The 18,911-nt window shown below is 51.3% G+C and overlaps 1 protein-coding gene across 1 annotated transcript in view; it reads left to right on the top strand.

Moving 5' to 3' along the window:
- SH2D4B (SH2 domain containing 4B) overlaps positions 1-18,911 on the top strand; it is a 78,155-nt gene that overhangs the window by 50,307 nt on the left and 8,937 nt on the right. Inside the window, exon 6 of the mRNA XM_054728971.1 lies at positions 658-782. Within this exon, the coding sequence (XP_054584946.1) occupies positions 658-782 (125 nt within the window). The remainder of the gene's footprint in view (positions 1-657; positions 783-18,911) is intronic.

The following is an 18,911-nucleotide window of genomic DNA, read 5'->3' as shown; positions in this document are numbered from 1 at the left end:
GTCAGCCAGCACAGTGCTCTGTCCCCCGTCCTCTGTCCCCCCAACTTTCCTCTGTCCTTATCCTTTTTGTTTCTTGGTGGTGAATCTCAGCCTCAGCCACAGCCACAGCCACAGCCACAGCCACAGCCACAGCCACAGCCACAGCCAGTCGGGGTTCTCGGTTTCTCTCTGTTCACTGTCCTGATTCTGCCACATGGAAGCAGGGAGCAGCTGGCGAAGGCAGGTGTCCCCTGAGAAGGCTGGGGAAGGGGCACCTGAGGGACAGAACTGGAATTCTCTTTAGCGGGTGTGGGGCGGGGGATGGAGGACACTCACACGTTAATCATTTTGCTCCCGTTACATTAGGGTCCTTCGTGGACGCTCACGCTCACACCTGGCCATCCTTGAGGGAAAATGTGCCTTTTCCTTCCCCCAGACACCTCGCCTGTCCCCTTTCCCACCCCCTCCTGTGTGGCTCTCTTCCCAGCAAGTGATCACAGTGTTCTTTGGGGAACGAGAATCACAGCTGGTTCATTAGAATCTGCAAAGTGTCTTCGAGTGCCGGACTCACTGCATCCCCTCCGCAGGCTTGAGTGTGGGCACTGTGCTTATTTGTCCTCACAGTGGCCTCCCTCCCTCCTGACTCTCCCTCCCTCGCTCCCCCTCTCTTCTCTGCAGGACTTGGGAGCGCCCTCTGCGTCCGGTCTCCAGAGAAATCATAGTCCGCTGGTTCAAGGAGGAGCAGCTGCCTCGCCAAGCTGGCTTCGAGAGGAACACCAAATCCATCGCCCCCTGGTTCCATGGTAGGACAGCGCCGGGTCCCCACAGACACCTCCCACAGGCCCACCTCTTCCGGAGACTGGGAAGGAGGTCGGCAGGGCTGTTGTAATCAGGGGAGTAGAGGACTTGTGACTGCTCATTTCACTCTCCCACAAAGATGAGCCCGTCTCCCAGGGGTAAGGGTCAGCGCTCTTGGCTTCCTTGGGTGAGACTGAGTGGACAGAGGTCCCCTTCCTGTCATTTACGTGCACATCGAGTGTGCGGAGGTCAAGGCACAGTTCTCATTTCCTCAGGGCATGTGCTGAAATACAGAGTGACCTTTCTCGAGGCCTTAGGACACCAAGGCCGATCTCTGAGCAGGAGCCCGGAGGCTGCGGCACCTGGGTACCGAATGTGCATCCCTCTTTCTGCTGGGAAGGGATGAACACGGCTCTTGCCCACTGCTCTCACCTTGGCCACCCAGGGCTCCTCAGAGGCATCCTCTCTACACTCACAAGACAGTGAGCTCTCAGTGGAGTTCCCGGTGGGCCGGGTCCGCATCTTGTTGACTGAGCCTGCGTCCCTAGACCTGGCCGAGGCCTGGTCCTCAGCAGGCTCCTAGCAAATGCTTGCTGAGTAAATGACAGAATGGCTGCATGAGGAGGTCAGAGTTTTCCAAACGTAGAACCTGAGAGCTGGGAGGCTCCTGAAAGTATTTTGTTGCCTCATTTTTACAGATAAGAAAATAGGCTTGGAGAGGGGAAGACATTTTTCTAAGGTCACAAAGAAACTTGTAAAGTCAAGTTCATGGCTCATGACCCAGTCCAGTGAGCTGAACATGTAGAGGACTCGAACAGGGAAACAGGAGTGGGATGCTAGTGGAGGCCTGCTACAGGGAAATAGGAAGGGCCGCTGGCCATCATACCCTCTGTATCAGTCAGCGATTGCTGTGTAACAAATTAACTCCAAGCTCAGTGGCTTAAAATAAAGAAGCATTCATGATTTATGAGTTTCCGAGTCAACTAGGCAGTTTTTCTCAGAGGGGCCAGCCTCAGATGATCTGAGCTGAGCTTGCTCATGTGTCACCAGACAGCTGTCAGGTCAGCCGGGGCTGGCTTATGCAGGGTAGGCTCTGCTGAGACAGCTCTTCTCTGCTCCATGTGGTCTCTCACTGTCCAGCAGCCTGGCCAGGCTGTCAGGTTCTCTGGATAAGTTGTGTCTTGGCCTTGCTCCCTCCCTCATCAATGTTGAGCCCACGTTTGCCTGAGGACTCCCCTGGTCAGGATTGATCTCTCTTGCCATAATTAGCACCTGTCTGACATTTATCTGCCTCTTTTTCCCTTCTGCTGGCCTCCTGGAAGCTTGAATGGCCTCCACATTACCCTGTATTTTCCCTGCAATTGTCTTGATTTCCTGGCCAGCTTCTAGGTGTTCTCAATTCCATCCAGTTGGAGAGATGAACCCATTGTCACGGTAGGCACTGGAGAATATGGGGTCTTGAGATTCTGGAAGACCCTCGCAGGCAAGTTCAGGACATGGCTCTAGTTCCAGGAAAGGCAGCTGGAGTGATTAAAAGGAACCATGCAGGGGTGAGCAAGGCCATGTGTACCTTCATTCCCGCCCACCTCCAGGAGGCCAAAGAGTTTGTGAACTAAGAAGTGCAGACAGTAGGCACACTCTACAGATGGGACGACTGAGACGTAGCACTGTTAAGGGATTGCCCAAGGACACAAAGGTCACAGAGCACCAGCAGGCTGCAAGAGTGTCCTCACTGGTCTGTCTCTTTCATTCTGGCCCTTGTACAAGTCACTCTCCGCACAGCATCCTGAGACTATTTTAACCAGAAACCAGGTCCTGGCACTCCCTGCTCATTACCCCCTGCTTCCCTTCACACTGGCAATGAACTTCCAACTCCATGCTGGGGCCCACAAGGTCCGCTTCTGGCCTCAAGCCACAATTGTTTCCTTGCTTTCGCAGCTCTGGCTTTTTCCTGTTCCTCGAACAAGCCATTTTCTTTCCCACCTCAAGCCCTTTGCACTTGCTGTTTCCCTAGTTTCTTGCATGCCTAACACATTCCCATTTTTCATCTGAAATAGCTCCTCCTCAAAGAGGCCTTCCCTGAACCCCTTACCCAAAGCAGCCTTCACCAATTTTTCTCCATTCACTGTGTTTATTTAATGTTTTTCACCAACTGGCATTTATCTCCTTATTTGCTTGTGTCTGTTCTCCTATCTAATTGTAAGCCTGTGAAACTCAGGCCATTGTCCATTTCCCCTAAGCCTGCCATAGGAAGGACCCATGAGGAATGGGAGAAGGCAGAAATGAAGGGCCAGAGTTGGGATGAGACTCCAGTCTTTCAGATTCCAAAGAACAGCCCTTGCTTCTCTGCATTGGACCCTGGTGGGTGTGTGAGGCCCCTCAGGGCCCCGTGAGTGAGGTTGAGCCGAGAGCAATCAGAAAACCCAGAGCCACATGTGAGAGTTTAGGCTAGCCTTCCTGGGTGCCATGTGCTCACTGGGGCCAGAGCCCTACCCATGCCTTAGCATCTCTGTATTCAACCCTCACCTCTGCTTTTCGTTTTAAATTTTATTTATTTATTTTTAAAATTAAATTTATTGGGGCCTAATAAGTGGTGATGGAAGATTTCATTTCTGCTTTTCATCTTCCCCAAAACAAGGGCAAGACAAACTCACTGTTTTTCTCTGTTGCACTGTTGTTGAGCTCTTCAACTCAATTCATGGCATCCCCGTGTATCAGTCAGATTATGCATGGTTCTGCCACAGTAACAAATAATCCCAAAGTCTCAGTGACTTCCACCAACCCAGAGGTTTCTTACACACCCATGTTACACAGCCATTCGCATGTGGAATTTGATATGGACCTCAGACTGAAGGAGCTGCCTTTGTTGGAAACGCTAATGGTCTATTGGAAACTCAAATGGTCTATTGGAAACTCTAATGGTCTATTGGAAACTCTAATGGTCTATTGGAAACTCTAATGGTCTATTGGAAACTCTAATGGTCTATTGGAAACTCTAGTGGTCTCGTGACAAAGGGAAAAGAGTGGCAAACCTCATGCCGGTTCCCAAGGCTTCTGCCTGGAACTGACACGTGCCATTGCTGCCCAGGTTTCTTTGTCCAGAGCCAGCTTGGCACGTGTGGTGTGGGAATAGAGTCTATTACATCCATCACCCGCTTTTAGACCCCTTCTTACCCCCTGGCCTCCACACATCCCACAGGAGATGGAGGCTCTTTATGCTCAGAAAGAAGACAGTCCACTTCCCTGAGTGACTTAGCCACGCTTCCCTGGAGCTGGTCCCGGGATTCACTACCTCTCACCTCTGACCCATTACTTGTCCCTGTAGCCCTCAGAGAGCTCCCGCTTGAATCGCCGCTTTCTTTTTCATCCACACATTCTTATACTCTTGAAAGCATAGCACTAGCATCTTAGGCACCTGTGTAGCGCAACTAACACTTCTGTGGGGTGGGGGCTGGGCAGGACACAGGTTGCTCTGAGGCTTGAGGCAGACAATGGAGAAGGAAAGACAGAGGTGCTCACATTTATCGTTAGCTTTTTCTTTTTATCTTCACCTGCGGATATGTTTTTATTGATTTTTAGAGAGAGAAAGATCAATGTGAGAGAGAAACATTGATCGCTGCCTCCCATATACAACCTGACTGGGGATCAAACCCGCAACCTTTCAGTGTATGGGACTATGCTTCCAACCACTGAGCCACCGGCCAGGGCTTGAGCTTTATTTTCTATCCTGATTAAAAAACAACTCCAAAGGTTTTATATTGTCCCGGACCAAACAGACCATGATTTCAGCTTCGCAATTTATGTAAGTGATTTCATGTTCTTTTGGCAGCTCCGCCATAAAGCGTGCAGGCAAGTTGCTAATATGTGGACCGGAGCTATTTAGTTTTCATTGCTCTGTGACAGGACGAAAGAGATAGGCTCACATATGGAGGGTGGCCAACTCTCTCTGCTTGGCAAGGACCAAGTCATACTCGAAGATGATATTCCTTCCTCAGTTTAGTGTCAACATGTCCTGTATTTTATGGCTTGATGGCGCTTATGGTAAGCAGTAGTTATTTTTGTGTTACCTTTGCTCAGAAGCAAAAAGGTAGCAGCTTCATGTTGGATTCCCAATTCTTTAGCGTAACTTCACTCAGACCTAAAATTCCAGAGTCTGGAACCCCTGGTCCGGTCCGACTTCTTTCCCAGGGTGGGAATTCCCTGATAGCATTCCCAGTAGGACACCTGTACTAATTCTTCCGGAGAGGAAGCCACAGGCCGGCTGTGAGGGAGTCTCTGCTGGAGGTTGGCTGGTGGTGGCTGGGCGTCTTGGCTGGTGACTCTGCTCCACGCTTCTCTCCTGTGCCTCCCAGGACCAGGGGTGCCAGGTGTGCTCTGCTCAGGGACCGGAGGGCAAGTGGCTGCACGCTGACTCTTGCGGTCTAGTCTCCGAAGCAGCGCACGGTCTCTTTCACCTCACACCGTTGTCACAGTATGTCACCGAGTGGAGGAGTGGGAAAATACATCCTGTTCCTTTCGTGTGAGGAACTGCAGAACCCTATGGCCAAGGGTGTGAAGCCAGAGAGGGGGGGAGAATTTGAACCAATAATGCAGTCTGTCACAGTCCTAATGTAAATGCTCCCCGTCCTCCCCACTGGGTGAAACATGCCTGGTTAATTATCTGGGTTTCAGATGCAGGTGACTCAGATTTCCTTCCCGGCCCTCTAACCCAGTTGGCCGTGCTGTGGTGCAAGGCAAAGAGCAGTGTGGACAAGGAGCTGACGATGCGGCCCGCTCTAGAATCGAGCGGCTCTGTGACCTTGGCTGTGTCCTCTGAATTCCTCATCTGTGAAACTGAGATGATAGCATGGACTTCACGGGATCCTTATGAAATTCAGGCCCACGAGTGTGGTTTGCCCCCCCTGAATGAGCCATGTCAGTGTGACAGCTGACCTCTCCTGGCATCTGAGGTCAACCGCCAGGAGTGGGGTCACTCCTCGGGGGAGCAGAGTGTGGGGAGATGGGTGCAGATCTAGCTGCCTGCTGCTGCCTCGGGGTTCTTGATAAAGTTTCCTCTGTTAAAAAGAGAGATAAAGTGGCAAGGTCATTCCTCTCTTCTCCTTCGCTCATTGTTACGGTCCAGGGGTTTTAAGAGAGACTTCGAGTAATCTAAAAATACTCCAGAGAAAAGGGAGTGCGTGTAAGCTCAGCTTTGTGGGGGGTGGGGAGAATCTATTTTTGGACTTCAACATGTACCTAAAATTAATAATTTTGTCCAGTGGCACAGTTGAAACCCATTTCTCTTCCTGAGCTTTGCTTCTAGAAGACAGTCACCATGTGGCCCCTGGGTGATTGTCTCAGCAGCAGCCCCTGGCTGTCTTGAGGCTTGCCCTCAGGGCATGGCGGGCAGTGGAGCCCTGCAGTGGATGGCGGTCGGCCTTGGAGAACTCTTCCTGCAGGGCCCTGCTCAGGGGCTGGGAGTCGGGGCCTGGGCGCTCTGCCCTGGCATCTGCATTGCAGTGTGGTCCTGAGACCATGCTCTGCTGTCATTGTTCCAGGACCCTGGGCCTGCCCACGGCCCTGTGGGGCCCTCAAAGTTTGCTCAGGGGTCAGGAGCCCTGCAGAGGTTGGCCAGGGCGCGGGAGTCTGTGGGCTGAGGATTGAGGGCTTGGCCTTGCTTGTTTCTCTGTTGCTGGTAGCGTCTGGTCCAGGGGCTGAGGCACCGGCAGTGGTGACCCCTCTGCATGGCCCTCCCGGAGTCCTGCAGGTAAGGGGCCGGCGCACCGGGCTGTCCTGCAGGGAGGCAGCCCCCAGAGAGGTGGGAAGGGTTGTGCCCTGGGAGACAGTGCTGAGTGGGAGTGGAGTGTAGGCTCGACCCCTAACCACATGCACTGGGAGGTCACTTCTCTGAGTTGCATGACCAGGACGGGGTTGGACTGGCTGGCCCGTGCTGCCCGTTGGCGATCCCCCCCCCCCCCAACGCTGCACTGCAGTCTTTCGAGTTGGCCTGGTCTTCGTGATGATTCTCAGGAGCTAGGGGGTCCAGGCTGAGGGGCAGAGAGGGAGCCAGCTCAGGCCCCTGTCCTTGGCTCCCAAGGTCAGTGGGAGAATAGGAAACTCCGGTGACTAGAGGTGGCAGCTAGAATTGGGACCTGGCAGTGTGGATCCAGGCACTAGATCCATGTTAAGCAAGGAAAAGCTGAAGAACCCAGAGGCAGAGAAAGTAATAATACCGACTTCATAGTGGTGTGATGGGGATTGGGTGCATTAATGTTATAAAGTGTTTAGAGCATGTGTGGCATGCGATACATGCTCCCGTTTGTTACATGGAATAGTGAACGCGGTAGCCTTTGGAGATGCACATCGGTATTGGAAGCGTGTGGATTGTGGCCTCGTACAGGGCTATCACTTGGAAGGAAAGAGAAGGTCGACATCAAATGACTGTACACGAAAGGAGGATGATACTTATTTCCTCTAAAAATAAGCGCAAGTCTGTGTGTTCTTTCATCGTGAGAGGGTACTCATTTTGAAATGTCCCTTCAAGGCCGTGAGAGGTAACTCACGGGCTATTTGGAAGGATTGTTAGCGTGTCCTGATCCATCGTGTCAAATCAGATTGATCATTTTCCTCGCGCGCAGAATTTGGAATGGAAATTTTCCACCAGCTCTGATCCCAAATGCAACATTTCTAAACAGGACAGAAGTAGGTCAGTCGACCTACTTTTCCCTTAAGTTCTTGCTTAAGCTGTTCCAGCTAAGAAATAAAGGAATCTTTTTTTTCTTCTTTAAAAAAAAAAAATGGTGCACTGGCTATAAAGTCTCAAAAAAGGGTCACAAAGAAGAGTGAAGTGATTTTCTGCTTTAAGAAAGCATCAGTGGCCACAAGAGTTTAACTCTTTCCATCTATCTGGCTATAGTTCTGTGTTCTTGACTCCAGTCCCTGTGTCTCCTAGCGACCTGGCCTTTTAGTGTGGGTGTTCTGATGAGCTCTCTTTGGTTTCTGACCCACAGGGTGGGTAACTAAAATGTGCGGAAGGAACAGGGGTTGGGGGACCCAGATGACTTGGATTTCACAGAACTGATTTTTTATCTTCTGTCTGGATTTTAAGAAGCAAGGGTAACAATAAACAAAGCTGTGATTTCTGTTGATGGAATTGCCTTAATCATCTTCTGATAGTCTCATCATACTTCTGGTGATTACAAAGTCTCCTCCTACCTCCCGGACTTTGGGAAGTTCCTATCCCAGGCGGACCCTTCTTCACCCCCAGGAAGCTGCCTGGGCTTTCTGTGCGCCAGGCCCCGGAGTCTAGCTTCCCACCGCTCCCCAGGGTAAGCTCACCCCAGCCTGGCACCCAGGGCTCCAGCCCACCCAGGCCCTTGGCCTCACATTCTCGTGAGGAGGCATGGGGTTGAGCAGGAAGGCTTGGGGTGGGGGACACAGCCACTGTCTTCAACCACTAAGGCCCTCCATCCTGTACGGGGCCTCCGGGCCAGGACACGCAATGCCTGGTGGGAACCGCCAGGGGCTGCCTTGGGTTCAGTCTGACCTGTTAGCCCTCAGCGCCCTGAGCGAGAACACGCTCCCTCTGGGCGTGGTGAGCACCCACTGCAGGGGCGTGTAAACTGAGGCTGGCAGCCCCTCAGCCAGGCCCATGAAGCTGTGGGGGGTCCAGTGTGATGGGCTTAGAGCAGATTTCAGGAATCCCCCCTACCCCTTCCCACCAGGCGAGATTCTCTCTCTACTCGTCCGAGAAGCACACAATGGCCAATGGTGCTAGAGCACCAAGTCCCACACTGAGTGGTTGAGGAGCCTGCCTGAGGGTGAGGACTCACGAATATTTATACGAATTGTTCAGAGTTTCTCAGACTCAGAGCGCCCTCGGTTTAGTAGCTGAGTTCTTTATAGAGCCACATGCCAGAGCCACCTGCTTACAGGGTCCATGACAAGTAATGCTGCTGCTTTTGGGCCTTGAGCCACACTCCTCTCGCCAGCCCCAGGGGTGCACAGGCAGGAGGAGGCCCTACCAGGGGTCCTGCAGGGATCAACATGGCTCACGTGTGTAACCAATGAGTGTTTTCTCCTGCAATCATCACGGATACCCTGTCTCCGCTGCAGACGGTGGGTGCTACCAACATTTGTGCAGCCGCGTGGCAAGCTTATTTAAGTGCACAAAGAAATGCAGTTCCACCATTTTCTACAATTTCTCTGATCCCATGAAGCTATCAGCTCCCCTCTCTCCCCTGCATGTAGCTGGGGAGAAAATAAACTCGAGTCTGTTTTAACTTCATCCTCTTCCATGGCGGAGTCTGTTTGGTTAACTCAGTCCCTCCGGGAAAATCTAGGTCGTTAATGTCTCCTCCCTGTCTCCCTGCTTCTCTGCCAGAGGGCATCTGGCCTGGGAAGGTGGCGAGGGGCAGGGCTGCCGCCAGTGCGCAGACTCGTCCTGCATGAGGGGGTGTGGCGGAGGGGATGAGAGAGGCTGAGACCCAGCTCCCTGCTCTGCTCCCAGCCCTGCACCCTGTCTGGGGCTGTGTCCATCTGGAGGTACACAGAGGTCACCTGACCTTGTTCCACTCCAGGTGTCACTGGCCGGTATCCGTGGGTGTGATGGATTGGCTGCACCTGTGGGGTCACGCTGGCTTTTATGTTTTCACTGATCATTTATTGAACATTACTTTGCGCTGACCTTGTGTCAAGTGAACATGAAGCTTCCAATATTGCATTTATTCCTCACGCTACTCTCTGGGAGAGGTAACGATACCGTGTACGGACACTCTTATGTGTGCTTCACACACGTTAACGTATTTAATCCTCACCATGTCTCTCTGCACTTGTTACCAGCATTAGCCCATTTGACAGTTGAGGGACTGAGGCACAGAGAAGGGAGGCTATGTGCCTGTGGCTCACTGGTTGAAAGCGGGGGTGGCGGGATTCAAACCCTGGTGGTCCATGTTCTTATTTGTGATGCAATGCAGCCTTGAGGCCATCCCACAGGTGAGGATTAGAGACCCCAAAGGTTAAGTAACTGCCCTAGGGCACACAGTGCTGGGGGGGGGGGTTAGTTTTTCCCTAGGCCAGGGTGTCTCCCTGAGGATGAAGAGATGGCTGTCCCTTTGGGAGACACCAGCCTCCTCTAGATCACGGGGCAGCTGTTGGGGCAGCTGTTTCGAAAGGCTGCCATGCGTTATTCCTGGCGGGACAAGTGTCTGCTCCTCCTGAGGTCAGCACCACCCCTCCCATAGAATTCCTGAAGGCGGCTCCCACTCTCCAGACACTGCCAAGTCCTCATGCAACAAATGGAGTGAAGCAGGACCTTGCAGTGTTTCGGATTTTTGAGTTACCTGGGCAGGGGCACTAGGAGACAGGCTCCCTGGGTAAGGCATTTAAATAATCAATTGGCTGATTATTAATATTAAGCTTCTGTTGTGTGTTAGGTACTGTGCTAAGTACAGGGAATGTGATGGAAAACAAAAGTGATAACTTCCCTGCCCTTGCATAACTTACATTCACTTGCAATTAACAGAAAATCAAACCAATATAATCCTACCTAATAATAGACAAATATGCAAATTGACCACACCTTTTCTACGCCCAAGCCACACCCACCAGCCAATCAGGACGAGTATGCAAATTACCCCAACAAAGATGGCGGCTAATTTGCATACCAAGACAGCATAGAAAGAAGCCAAGAGCTGCAGAAGGGAGCAAAGCTGCGGAGAAGCAAGCAAGCCGGGGGGAGGAGAAGGGAGGAGCGGAGGCGAGGCCGGGGGAGAAGGGAGAAAAGCAGGCAGGCTGGCGGAGAAGGCAGGGCAGGGGAGAAGGGAAAAGCAGGCTGGCTGGCGGAGAAGGCAGGGCGGGGGAGAAGGGAGGAGTGGAGGTGGGGCGGGGAAGAAGGGAAAAGCAGGCAGGGCCGGGGGAGAAGGGAGGAGCGCAGGCGGGGCCAGGGGAGAAGGGAAGAGTGGAGGTGGGGCCAGGGGAGAAGGAAGAAGAGCGGGCGGGCTGGTGGAGAAGGGAGAAAAGCAGGGGGGCTGGCGGAGAAGGCAGGACGGGGGACAAGGGAGGAGAGCAGGCAGGGCGGTGTAGAGTGCAGCAGGAAACCCTATTGCAGGATTTTTCCTGCAACGGGAACGCTAGTAAGTCATAGGACTGAAAAATCCAAAGGTCGGTCCAGCTTCAGGTCTTGCTTGATCCAGGCTAAGGACCCCGCCTCACTCCAGCTCTTGACTTCGTCACTCCCATATTGTTTTCATTCTCAAGCATCACATCAGCTGTGGCTCCATGCCTGCATTCTCCTAGTTCAAAGCCAGTATTCCCAATATTAGTCCCCATATTCTGGCTTGTTGGGTCTGGTTTGGACACAGGCCCACTCTTGAACCAATCACTGTGGCCAGAGGAATGAGCTCTCTGATTGGCTAGGCTTGAGTCATATGACCATCCCTGTTGTGGGGCAGAGTTCATCCATGGCAACTGCATAGACTGAGTGAGAAGGTGTGGTTTTTCAAGAAGATCACCAAACCCTATCCAGCGGAAGGACAGATGGTCCTGAATGGGCAAGACCAATCGATGGCCACCACGGAGAGGGAAATAACCTGTCCTGTCTCCTAGTGAAACTGGCAGCACGGTCAGCAAGACTGGCACGAATCGAGTGCTAAGTTCATACTTCCAGTTGAGGGTAGGGCTACACAGGGTCCTGTGTAGACACTTCAGAAGTCATTTTGCCGGTAGTTGCAACCCTCAGTTAGTGATTTGAACCTGGCGTGTCAGCTTGGAGCAGGCAGTCGTGGGCATGGAAATTGCCTCTTGTGCATAAATACATCTGGAACCAAGACGCTTGTCCAGGGAAGCCCTGTCTCAGCAGTTAGCCGTGGTGGTGAAATTTCATTTGGAGTTATAAAAATGAAGGCTTTCCAGCTCATTCATCACTATCTCCGTGGCTTTCCAATGCTTTGAGAAACTCTTGAGAATGAAGAGCTTAATAATTCCAGCCTCCTTAATGACCTCGTCTGGAAAGCATGGCAATAAGAAAGAAAAGTCACAGAAATGAATGAGAAATAGCTCAGCAGTAACGGAGGAGTTGTCAGCCAGCGAGGCGTAGCCGCAGTGAGAGCTGTGAGAAATACGCACATCAGATGGATTGAGACCCATCAAAAGTAAAAGGTCGTGCCTGGGCTGCCTCCATTTCTTTCCTTTCGGGGAGAAGCCCTGACAGAAATCCAAGGAGCTCATTTGGTTACTGAGGTTCAGCTCTGAGCTAATGATTTCAGGGACCGGCATGGAGGCGGAGGAGGGGCTGGGAACAAAATCCCAGGCCTGCTCTAGCTTTTGCTAACACATGGATTTATGGGCCCATTATGGGACAGCGTCCTTTAAATGTATGCTTAAAGTGCCTCCTCTCCCCTCCCCTCCCCTCCCCTCCCCTCCCCTCCCCTCCCCTCCCCTCCCCTCCCCCTTCCCCTTTCCCTTCCCCTTCCCCTTCCCCTTCCCTCCTCTCCCCTCCCCTCCCCTCCCCTCCCGTCCCCTCCCCTCCCCTCCCCTCCCCTCCCCTCCCCTCCCCTACCCCTTCCCCTTTCCCTTCCCCTTCCCCTTCCCCTTCCCTCCTCTCCCCTCCCCTCCCCTCCCCTCCCGTCCCCTCCCCTTCCCTTTCAGAAGGGCTGCTTGTGAAGTAACTATTTTGATAGCAAATGTGAAGCTGCTGGCAGTGTTTGGGAGCATCTGTGTGGGCTGCAGGGGGTGAGTGGGGGGAGGTCAGTAGCACACCCACGGACGTGTGTGTCACAGCAGTAGCAGAGGCGTCAGGAGCTGTGGCCGGAAACAGCCTGCCTGCATACTAAGGGGTGACACTGGGAGAGTGGGCGCAAACCTGGACTGGCTATGCTGCCGCTCATCTTCCCTTCGGTGTTCCTCGCCTTCTCATCCTCACCACGTGCAACCACAACCACGAGGAAGGGCTGCTGCCCTGGGGACTCTGTCCCCTGACCTTGGCCTTGCCTTTTTCTACAGAGGCCCGCCAGGGGGCGCAGCAGTTAGTCGGACTGCCTCTGATGCCCAGTGCCCAAGGAGCCTGGGGACCTGCGGGCTGTCTCAGGTGCACCTGTCCCCGTTAGCCCTTATCAGGAGTCCTGATCTGTATGCTGCTTTCTGCCTCAGTTTCCACATTGCAGCTGTTTGCTTCTGCCTCACCCCTCGACCCGTGTGGCTTAGGCCGAGGCTCGGTTTGTGTCTAGCCTGGCAGTAGCAGCCACCATGGTCGAAGCTGCCATTGCTTTCCTGGCATTATTTCACTCCATTTGGCCAGCTTTGGGTAATACTAGTGTGAATCCACTTTATTGTCCACGGAAGAAATCCCAAACCTAAAGAAAGGTTTAAAGAGTGTATTTGAGCCAAGGGCTGAGGAAGCAAAATCTCAAAGGACGGAGAAAATGCTCCCGGAATAGCAGCGTTGCAGTTCTTTTTATACATTTAGTATCAAAGGAGAAAATAAGGAAACGTGAAATCCTTTGGTGGTGGATTAAGGAGGCAGGAGAAAGCAAAGCAGTGCTTTTACATTGGTGGGTGCGGGATAGTTAACACGGAACAATTACAACGAGTGGGAGTAGAGATGGTGTGCGGGGAACGAGATAACACGAGTTTCCTGTAATTGTTCTGAGGCTAAGAAGGAAAATTACTGACATTTGACACGCTCTTAGCCAAAAGGCTGAGAAGCGATCTTTGACATTTTAAAGGTGTGTTATCAATGCACAAGAACAATGGACAGAGCTTGCTCAGGTAAAGATTAACGTTTCACTAAGGAAGCTCGGGCCTGGGCCTGGGACATGACTTCCCTCCGGGACCTGCCCAGGTAGGAGTTAATGGCCTGTGTGGTTACCTCCGGTGGTTGAGCTTGTGACACCAGCCAGGTAGTTCCCTTTGTTCACGTACCATTGAAGAGAGATTTCCTTGCTCAAGGACAGACCACAGGGGTTGGGGATGGGGGCGTGGGGATGGGGGAGACCTGATTGGAAACTCGGATTTGCCTGATTTAGTGCTACTTTCCTTGGATGGTTTACTGAATCCTGGGGGCCCTGTCGGCCTATCCACAGCATGTTTCTGTTTGCAGAGGTGCGACTGCTCCCCACCCTCAGGCCACCTGGGGTTCAGCCCCTGATGAAGCCACTGCTTCTTGAACCAAGGTTGGTGCCTGCAGACCTGACCTTGGCCCCTGGGAACAGCAGTCCTCCGAGAGGCCTCGCAGGCTTCACGGCCGAGTCCTGCCGTGAGCACAGTAAGCCCTGTGCCAGGAGCTGGCTGTGCGCATCCACGCCTGTGCACACTTTCCTCCAGGCCCCTGCGTGGGAAGCTCTGGCCAGGGGGTGGATATGGACATGCACTGGAGCGGGGACACATGTAGGGAGAGCCGTGCAGGGCAACAGGAACACAGGCCTTGCGCACAGGACTGACATTGGAAAGGAGGCTGTGCCTCTCCCGTCCTGCCTCCTAGCGTGAGACCTTGGGCACACACTCAGCTTCTGCAGCCGAAGTCCCCGCTCCATGAAACGGGGAGGATGGAAGTGCCTCCAGGAAAGAGTTATTATGAAGATCGGATGAACCAGTGTGTATGAAACTCTTCGCACAGGGGTAGGCATAGTGTCAGCATTCCATACATGCTAGACCTGGGGTTATAATCTTCACTAATGATTACTCAACTATATTGAGGGCCTAGTTCCACACATGAGGTTATAGTAGGAACAAAGCAAACAACATCCTTGCACTAATAGATCTTTACAAAATTATGATAATGTTTATATAAACTGTTGTGGAATTCACCTTTTTTGCATAAATTATATCATACATTACTATTTTCCTACAACTTTTATTCTACAGTTATCAGTTAGAGATCTTTGAGGTCTACCTCCAGGTCAGTGACTCTCAAGGGAATCGGGGGGTGATTGGGCCCCAGGAGACAGTTTCCGGGGTCTGGAGGCATTTAGGTTGTTGCAGCTCTGCAGCGGTCAGATGCTCTAGAGATCCTGCAACACACACGACAGCCCACGGCAGACACAGCACACAGGACAGCCCACGGCAGACACAGCACACAGGACAGCCCACGGCAGACACAGCACACAGGACAGCCCACGGCAGACACTCATCTGCCTCAAGATGCCAATAGAATAGTGCCCATGATGAGAAACCCGGATCTGTGTCCAGACTTGTATTTTTATCTTCTTTAGACATTTAAATTGTGCGTGAATGATATGTAACAGGTGTAACTCATTTACTTGTTTTTGTAAGTGATTTCGTTTTACTCTGGACCTCTATTTCCTGTTAATATCTGAAAAAAAAACGCCTAAAAATTTCTAATGAAAGATAATCCCGTCATCTTGGCTTTAGGAGTCTCTTTCAATTTAACATGGTTGCTTTCTAGCAAATATTTGATCATTTAAGCTCCAAGTCCAGCCTCTTCCTTCTCAAATGTTGTCTGTCTCCTCTTCCCTGATAGGTGTCTGAACACAGGGGAAGCTCTTGCCTTGGGGCAATGGGGGCGGGGGGTGGGGGTGGTTCGGGAGGGGGTGGTGGGGGGCAGGGGAGCCTGGTCAGTGGCTCATCTCTGGAGCTTGTCCTCTGATTTTACTAAACTTCTAATGGCTCACGGCTGCGGGAGCCACCCGTGGAGGCAGGTACTGAGCACAGTGGGGCCTGGGGTCCTCTTTCCCATGCACTTGACTTGACCCTACCTTGACTCCTGCTGGGGCTTCTGAGTTTCAGCAACTCCCATCACTACTGTTGGCTGAGTCCGCCCACCCCAGAGCCTGGGTTCTGGGGTCATCTTGCTCTTCTCTTAGCAGGCCCTTAGGAAGCTGGACGATGCTCTTAATGACCTCTAACTTTACAGAAACCCTAACTCCTGAGGGTTGTGTTCACAGGTCACCTCTTCTATCCCTGCCCCCATAGTTCTTTGTTTTTATCATTATTGGAAGAAATAAGGCTATTTCTTGTTTCTTTCCTTACTTTCCTTTATCTCCACTCTCCACCCACCTTGCTTTTCCTCCTCAATAAGCAGCCTCTCTGACAAGTTTAATCTGTGTCTGTTGAAAGGGCTCTCGTGTATGTATTTACAGGAGATATGTATGTTCTTCATATTCCTTTTTCTCTTGAAAATGTATGTGATTTGACCTTGATATTTTCTGTGGCTAATTTTTTATATTTTATTTTTAAAATATGTTTTTATTGATTTCAGAGAGAGGAAGGGAGACGGGGAGAGAGATACAAGTAAACATCAGTGATGAGAGAGAGTCATCCATCGGCTGCCTCCTTGCATGCCCCCTACTGGGGATCGAACTGCACCCAGCCATGTGCCCTGCCTGGGAATTGAACGTGACCTCCTGGTTCATAGGTTGATGCTCAAACACTGAGCCACACCAACTGAGCTCTGTGGCTAATTTTTATGTGAAATTAGTTTTCCTGAACTGTTCAAACGAAACCAGGGCCAACAAAGTGTTTTGTAGTCCACAGAGCCTCCTCCTCTGTTGTTGGCAAGTCTTAATAAACCTGGGCAGCTTGCTTCTGGGGACAGCCAGGCTCTGCTCCCTTCCCCCACATGGGTCTGAACCTTCTCCTTCTTTATTTTCTTTGTCCTTATCTTCCTGAATTTTGACCCCATTCCCAGTGGTGGAAGGTGGCCGTGGAGTGTCTCACCATGGGCTTCTGTGCTCACCCAGGATGGGAAGGGCACAGCCCTCCCCTGTTTCAGCTGTGTGTTCTCATGTTGGTCTCCTGCTCCCCAATGAGTTCCTGTTCGCTGCTCTTAGTCCCTCCGTCACCCTTGTGGCTTCTTCCTCCTCCTGTCTAAGCACTTGCTATCTTGGAAGTCTTGTGTGGATGGTTTGCTTGCACCACCACTTGTATTGGGGGCTCCTGGAGATCCCTTGGCACCTAGTTTTGTTGTAAACGTACCTGTGGACTTTTGGTTTTGCTCTTTAGTTGCTCTGCCTGTTTTTATTTGGGATTTGAAGAGATTGAAAAATGATGCTGCCTCCACCACCAATTCCAGAATCCACCCCTCATACCCTGCACTTACAACGTGTGCATGCAAGGTGAGGAGCGTTAAATATCACTGTGTTTCTTTAATAAAGGTGGATCTTCACTCCATTTTTAAAAATTTATTATTTATTAATTTCTTTATTTATTTACTTATTTTTTACTCCTCACCCGAGGATATTTTTCACATTGATTTTTAGAGAGAGTAAAAGGGAGAGGGAGAGACAGAGAGAAACACTGCTGTCGATTGGTTGCATCCCGCATGCCCCAACCAGGGCAGGGAGCCTGCAACCGAGGTAGGTGCCCTTGACCGGAATTGAACCCGGGACCTTTGAGTCCACTGGCTGATGCTCTATCCCCTGAGCCAAACCCGCTAGGGCTCACTTGTGTTTCTTGATCTCACTGAGCACTTGCTGTGAGGTCCATGCTCCGGGCACCTCTGGTGTTCTGGTTCTAATTGTCGCACAGTATTCCGTAGGCCTCTGCCACCTAATTTTGCCCAATCCACTCCTTGAGTCACGGATACCCAGATTGCCTCCAACTCATCACCACCACAACTTACTCTAAGTATCAACTGAGTTCCTTGCGCTGGATCCCTATGGACCTACATGAGGACTTCTTTATAAGCTACCTCAGGATTAATGTCGTGGGGCCAGAGGATATGCATGCACTTAATTTGACCAGTGGTGCCAATGGCTCTCCAGAAGGCTGAGCCAGGCTCTGGTCCCAGCAGCCACACAGGAATGCTCTCTCTCCATGTTTCAAACCCCTCACTGGAACATGCTAGGAATCCTGGGTCCCCTCCGCGCTCACGGGAAGGTGGAGGCGGGCAGTCACCGTCTTCAGACGGTTCTCTCTCTGTACACACCATTTCTGCTGGGTGGTGGCCTCATTATGCAGACACAACACCTGCTAGTTCTCCACAAAACTGGGGCCCAGGACTCCTCTACCTTCTCAATCCCTCTGGGTGCAGAAGAGTAGTGAGGGCACTCCTTCCAGTCCTTCTCACCCCAGCCCAGCCCAGCCCAGAAGAGCTCTTTCTCTCCTGGCAGGGACTTCTCACAGGCTCCATCCTCCATCCCTCTGAAGTAGGCCTACAAAACCTACTTTTACAAAATACAGGGAGTTTCTAGAATCTACCTGGTCTTCCAGGCCCACTTCACACCCCATTTGTTGCCTTCAAATCTCTGTTCCTCTGAAAATACAGGGAGTTTCTAGAATCTACCTGGTCTTCCAGGCCCACTTCACACCCCATTTGTTGCCTTCAAATCTCTGTTCCTCTGAAAATACAGGGAGTTTCTAGAATGTAAAACTCACATTTTAGTTCTTTGTCTATCCTAGCTCTCAGTGAATCTCAACTCCGGCTACATCTTAGAACTGCATGAGAAGATTTTAAGCATTGCTGATTCTTGCGTGCCCAAGAAGAAGTAAACCAGACTCTCTCGGGTGGGCTGGTGCTGAGAACCAGGCTCCAGAGACGCAGCCCACTTAGACAGTGAAAGCTCATTAGTGACCATTTATTTCCAGGTGATAATCTCCCCGTCCGCCAAAGGACGTGGACTGGTTTTGAATGACTGCCACAGCAGGGATATGTGGGGAGCTGCAGAGCAACAATATTAAAATATTTTAAATATTAAACGTTGAATATGTACAGTGTTTGCACATCCGCATGTGAAGGGAATAAAGAAAGCTCAGGGAGCGGAAAACCAGCATCCTTGCCAGCCTCGGCGTGCTCCTCACGTCGTAGCCCTCTTCCTTCCACCAGATATGATCCTCATCCTGAGTTTTTTGTCCATCATTTCATTGCTTTATTTACTCTTACTATGTTGATCTCCAAAATCTCTAGTGTTGAGCTTTGTGGGCTTTTCAATTTAATACATGGAATCATAGTGTAGTTACTTTTCAGTTACTTATTTTCAGTCATTCGCTTGTTTCGTGCATCATCGAAAACAATTTTCTCATTGTAGTTTTTCGTCTCTGTTGTTTGGAGGTTGTATCACACTCAAACCTGTCTTTTTGTGGTTTACATAGATAATTCAACATGCGTACTTAACATATTCTAAAGTTAATATATCTTTACCCTCTTCCTAACCCAACTGAGTATTTTTTTTTAACTCCAATCCTTTCTCCTGATAAGATGG

Source organism: Eptesicus fuscus, chromosome 17, assembly GCF_027574615.1.
Source record: "Eptesicus fuscus isolate TK198812 chromosome 17, DD_ASM_mEF_20220401, whole genome shotgun sequence".
NCBI classification, from domain to species: domain Eukaryota; kingdom Metazoa; phylum Chordata; class Mammalia; order Chiroptera; family Vespertilionidae; genus Eptesicus; species Eptesicus fuscus.
The sequence above is the reverse complement of the archived record's forward strand: the minus strand, read 5'-3'. Positions and strand labels throughout refer to the sequence as shown.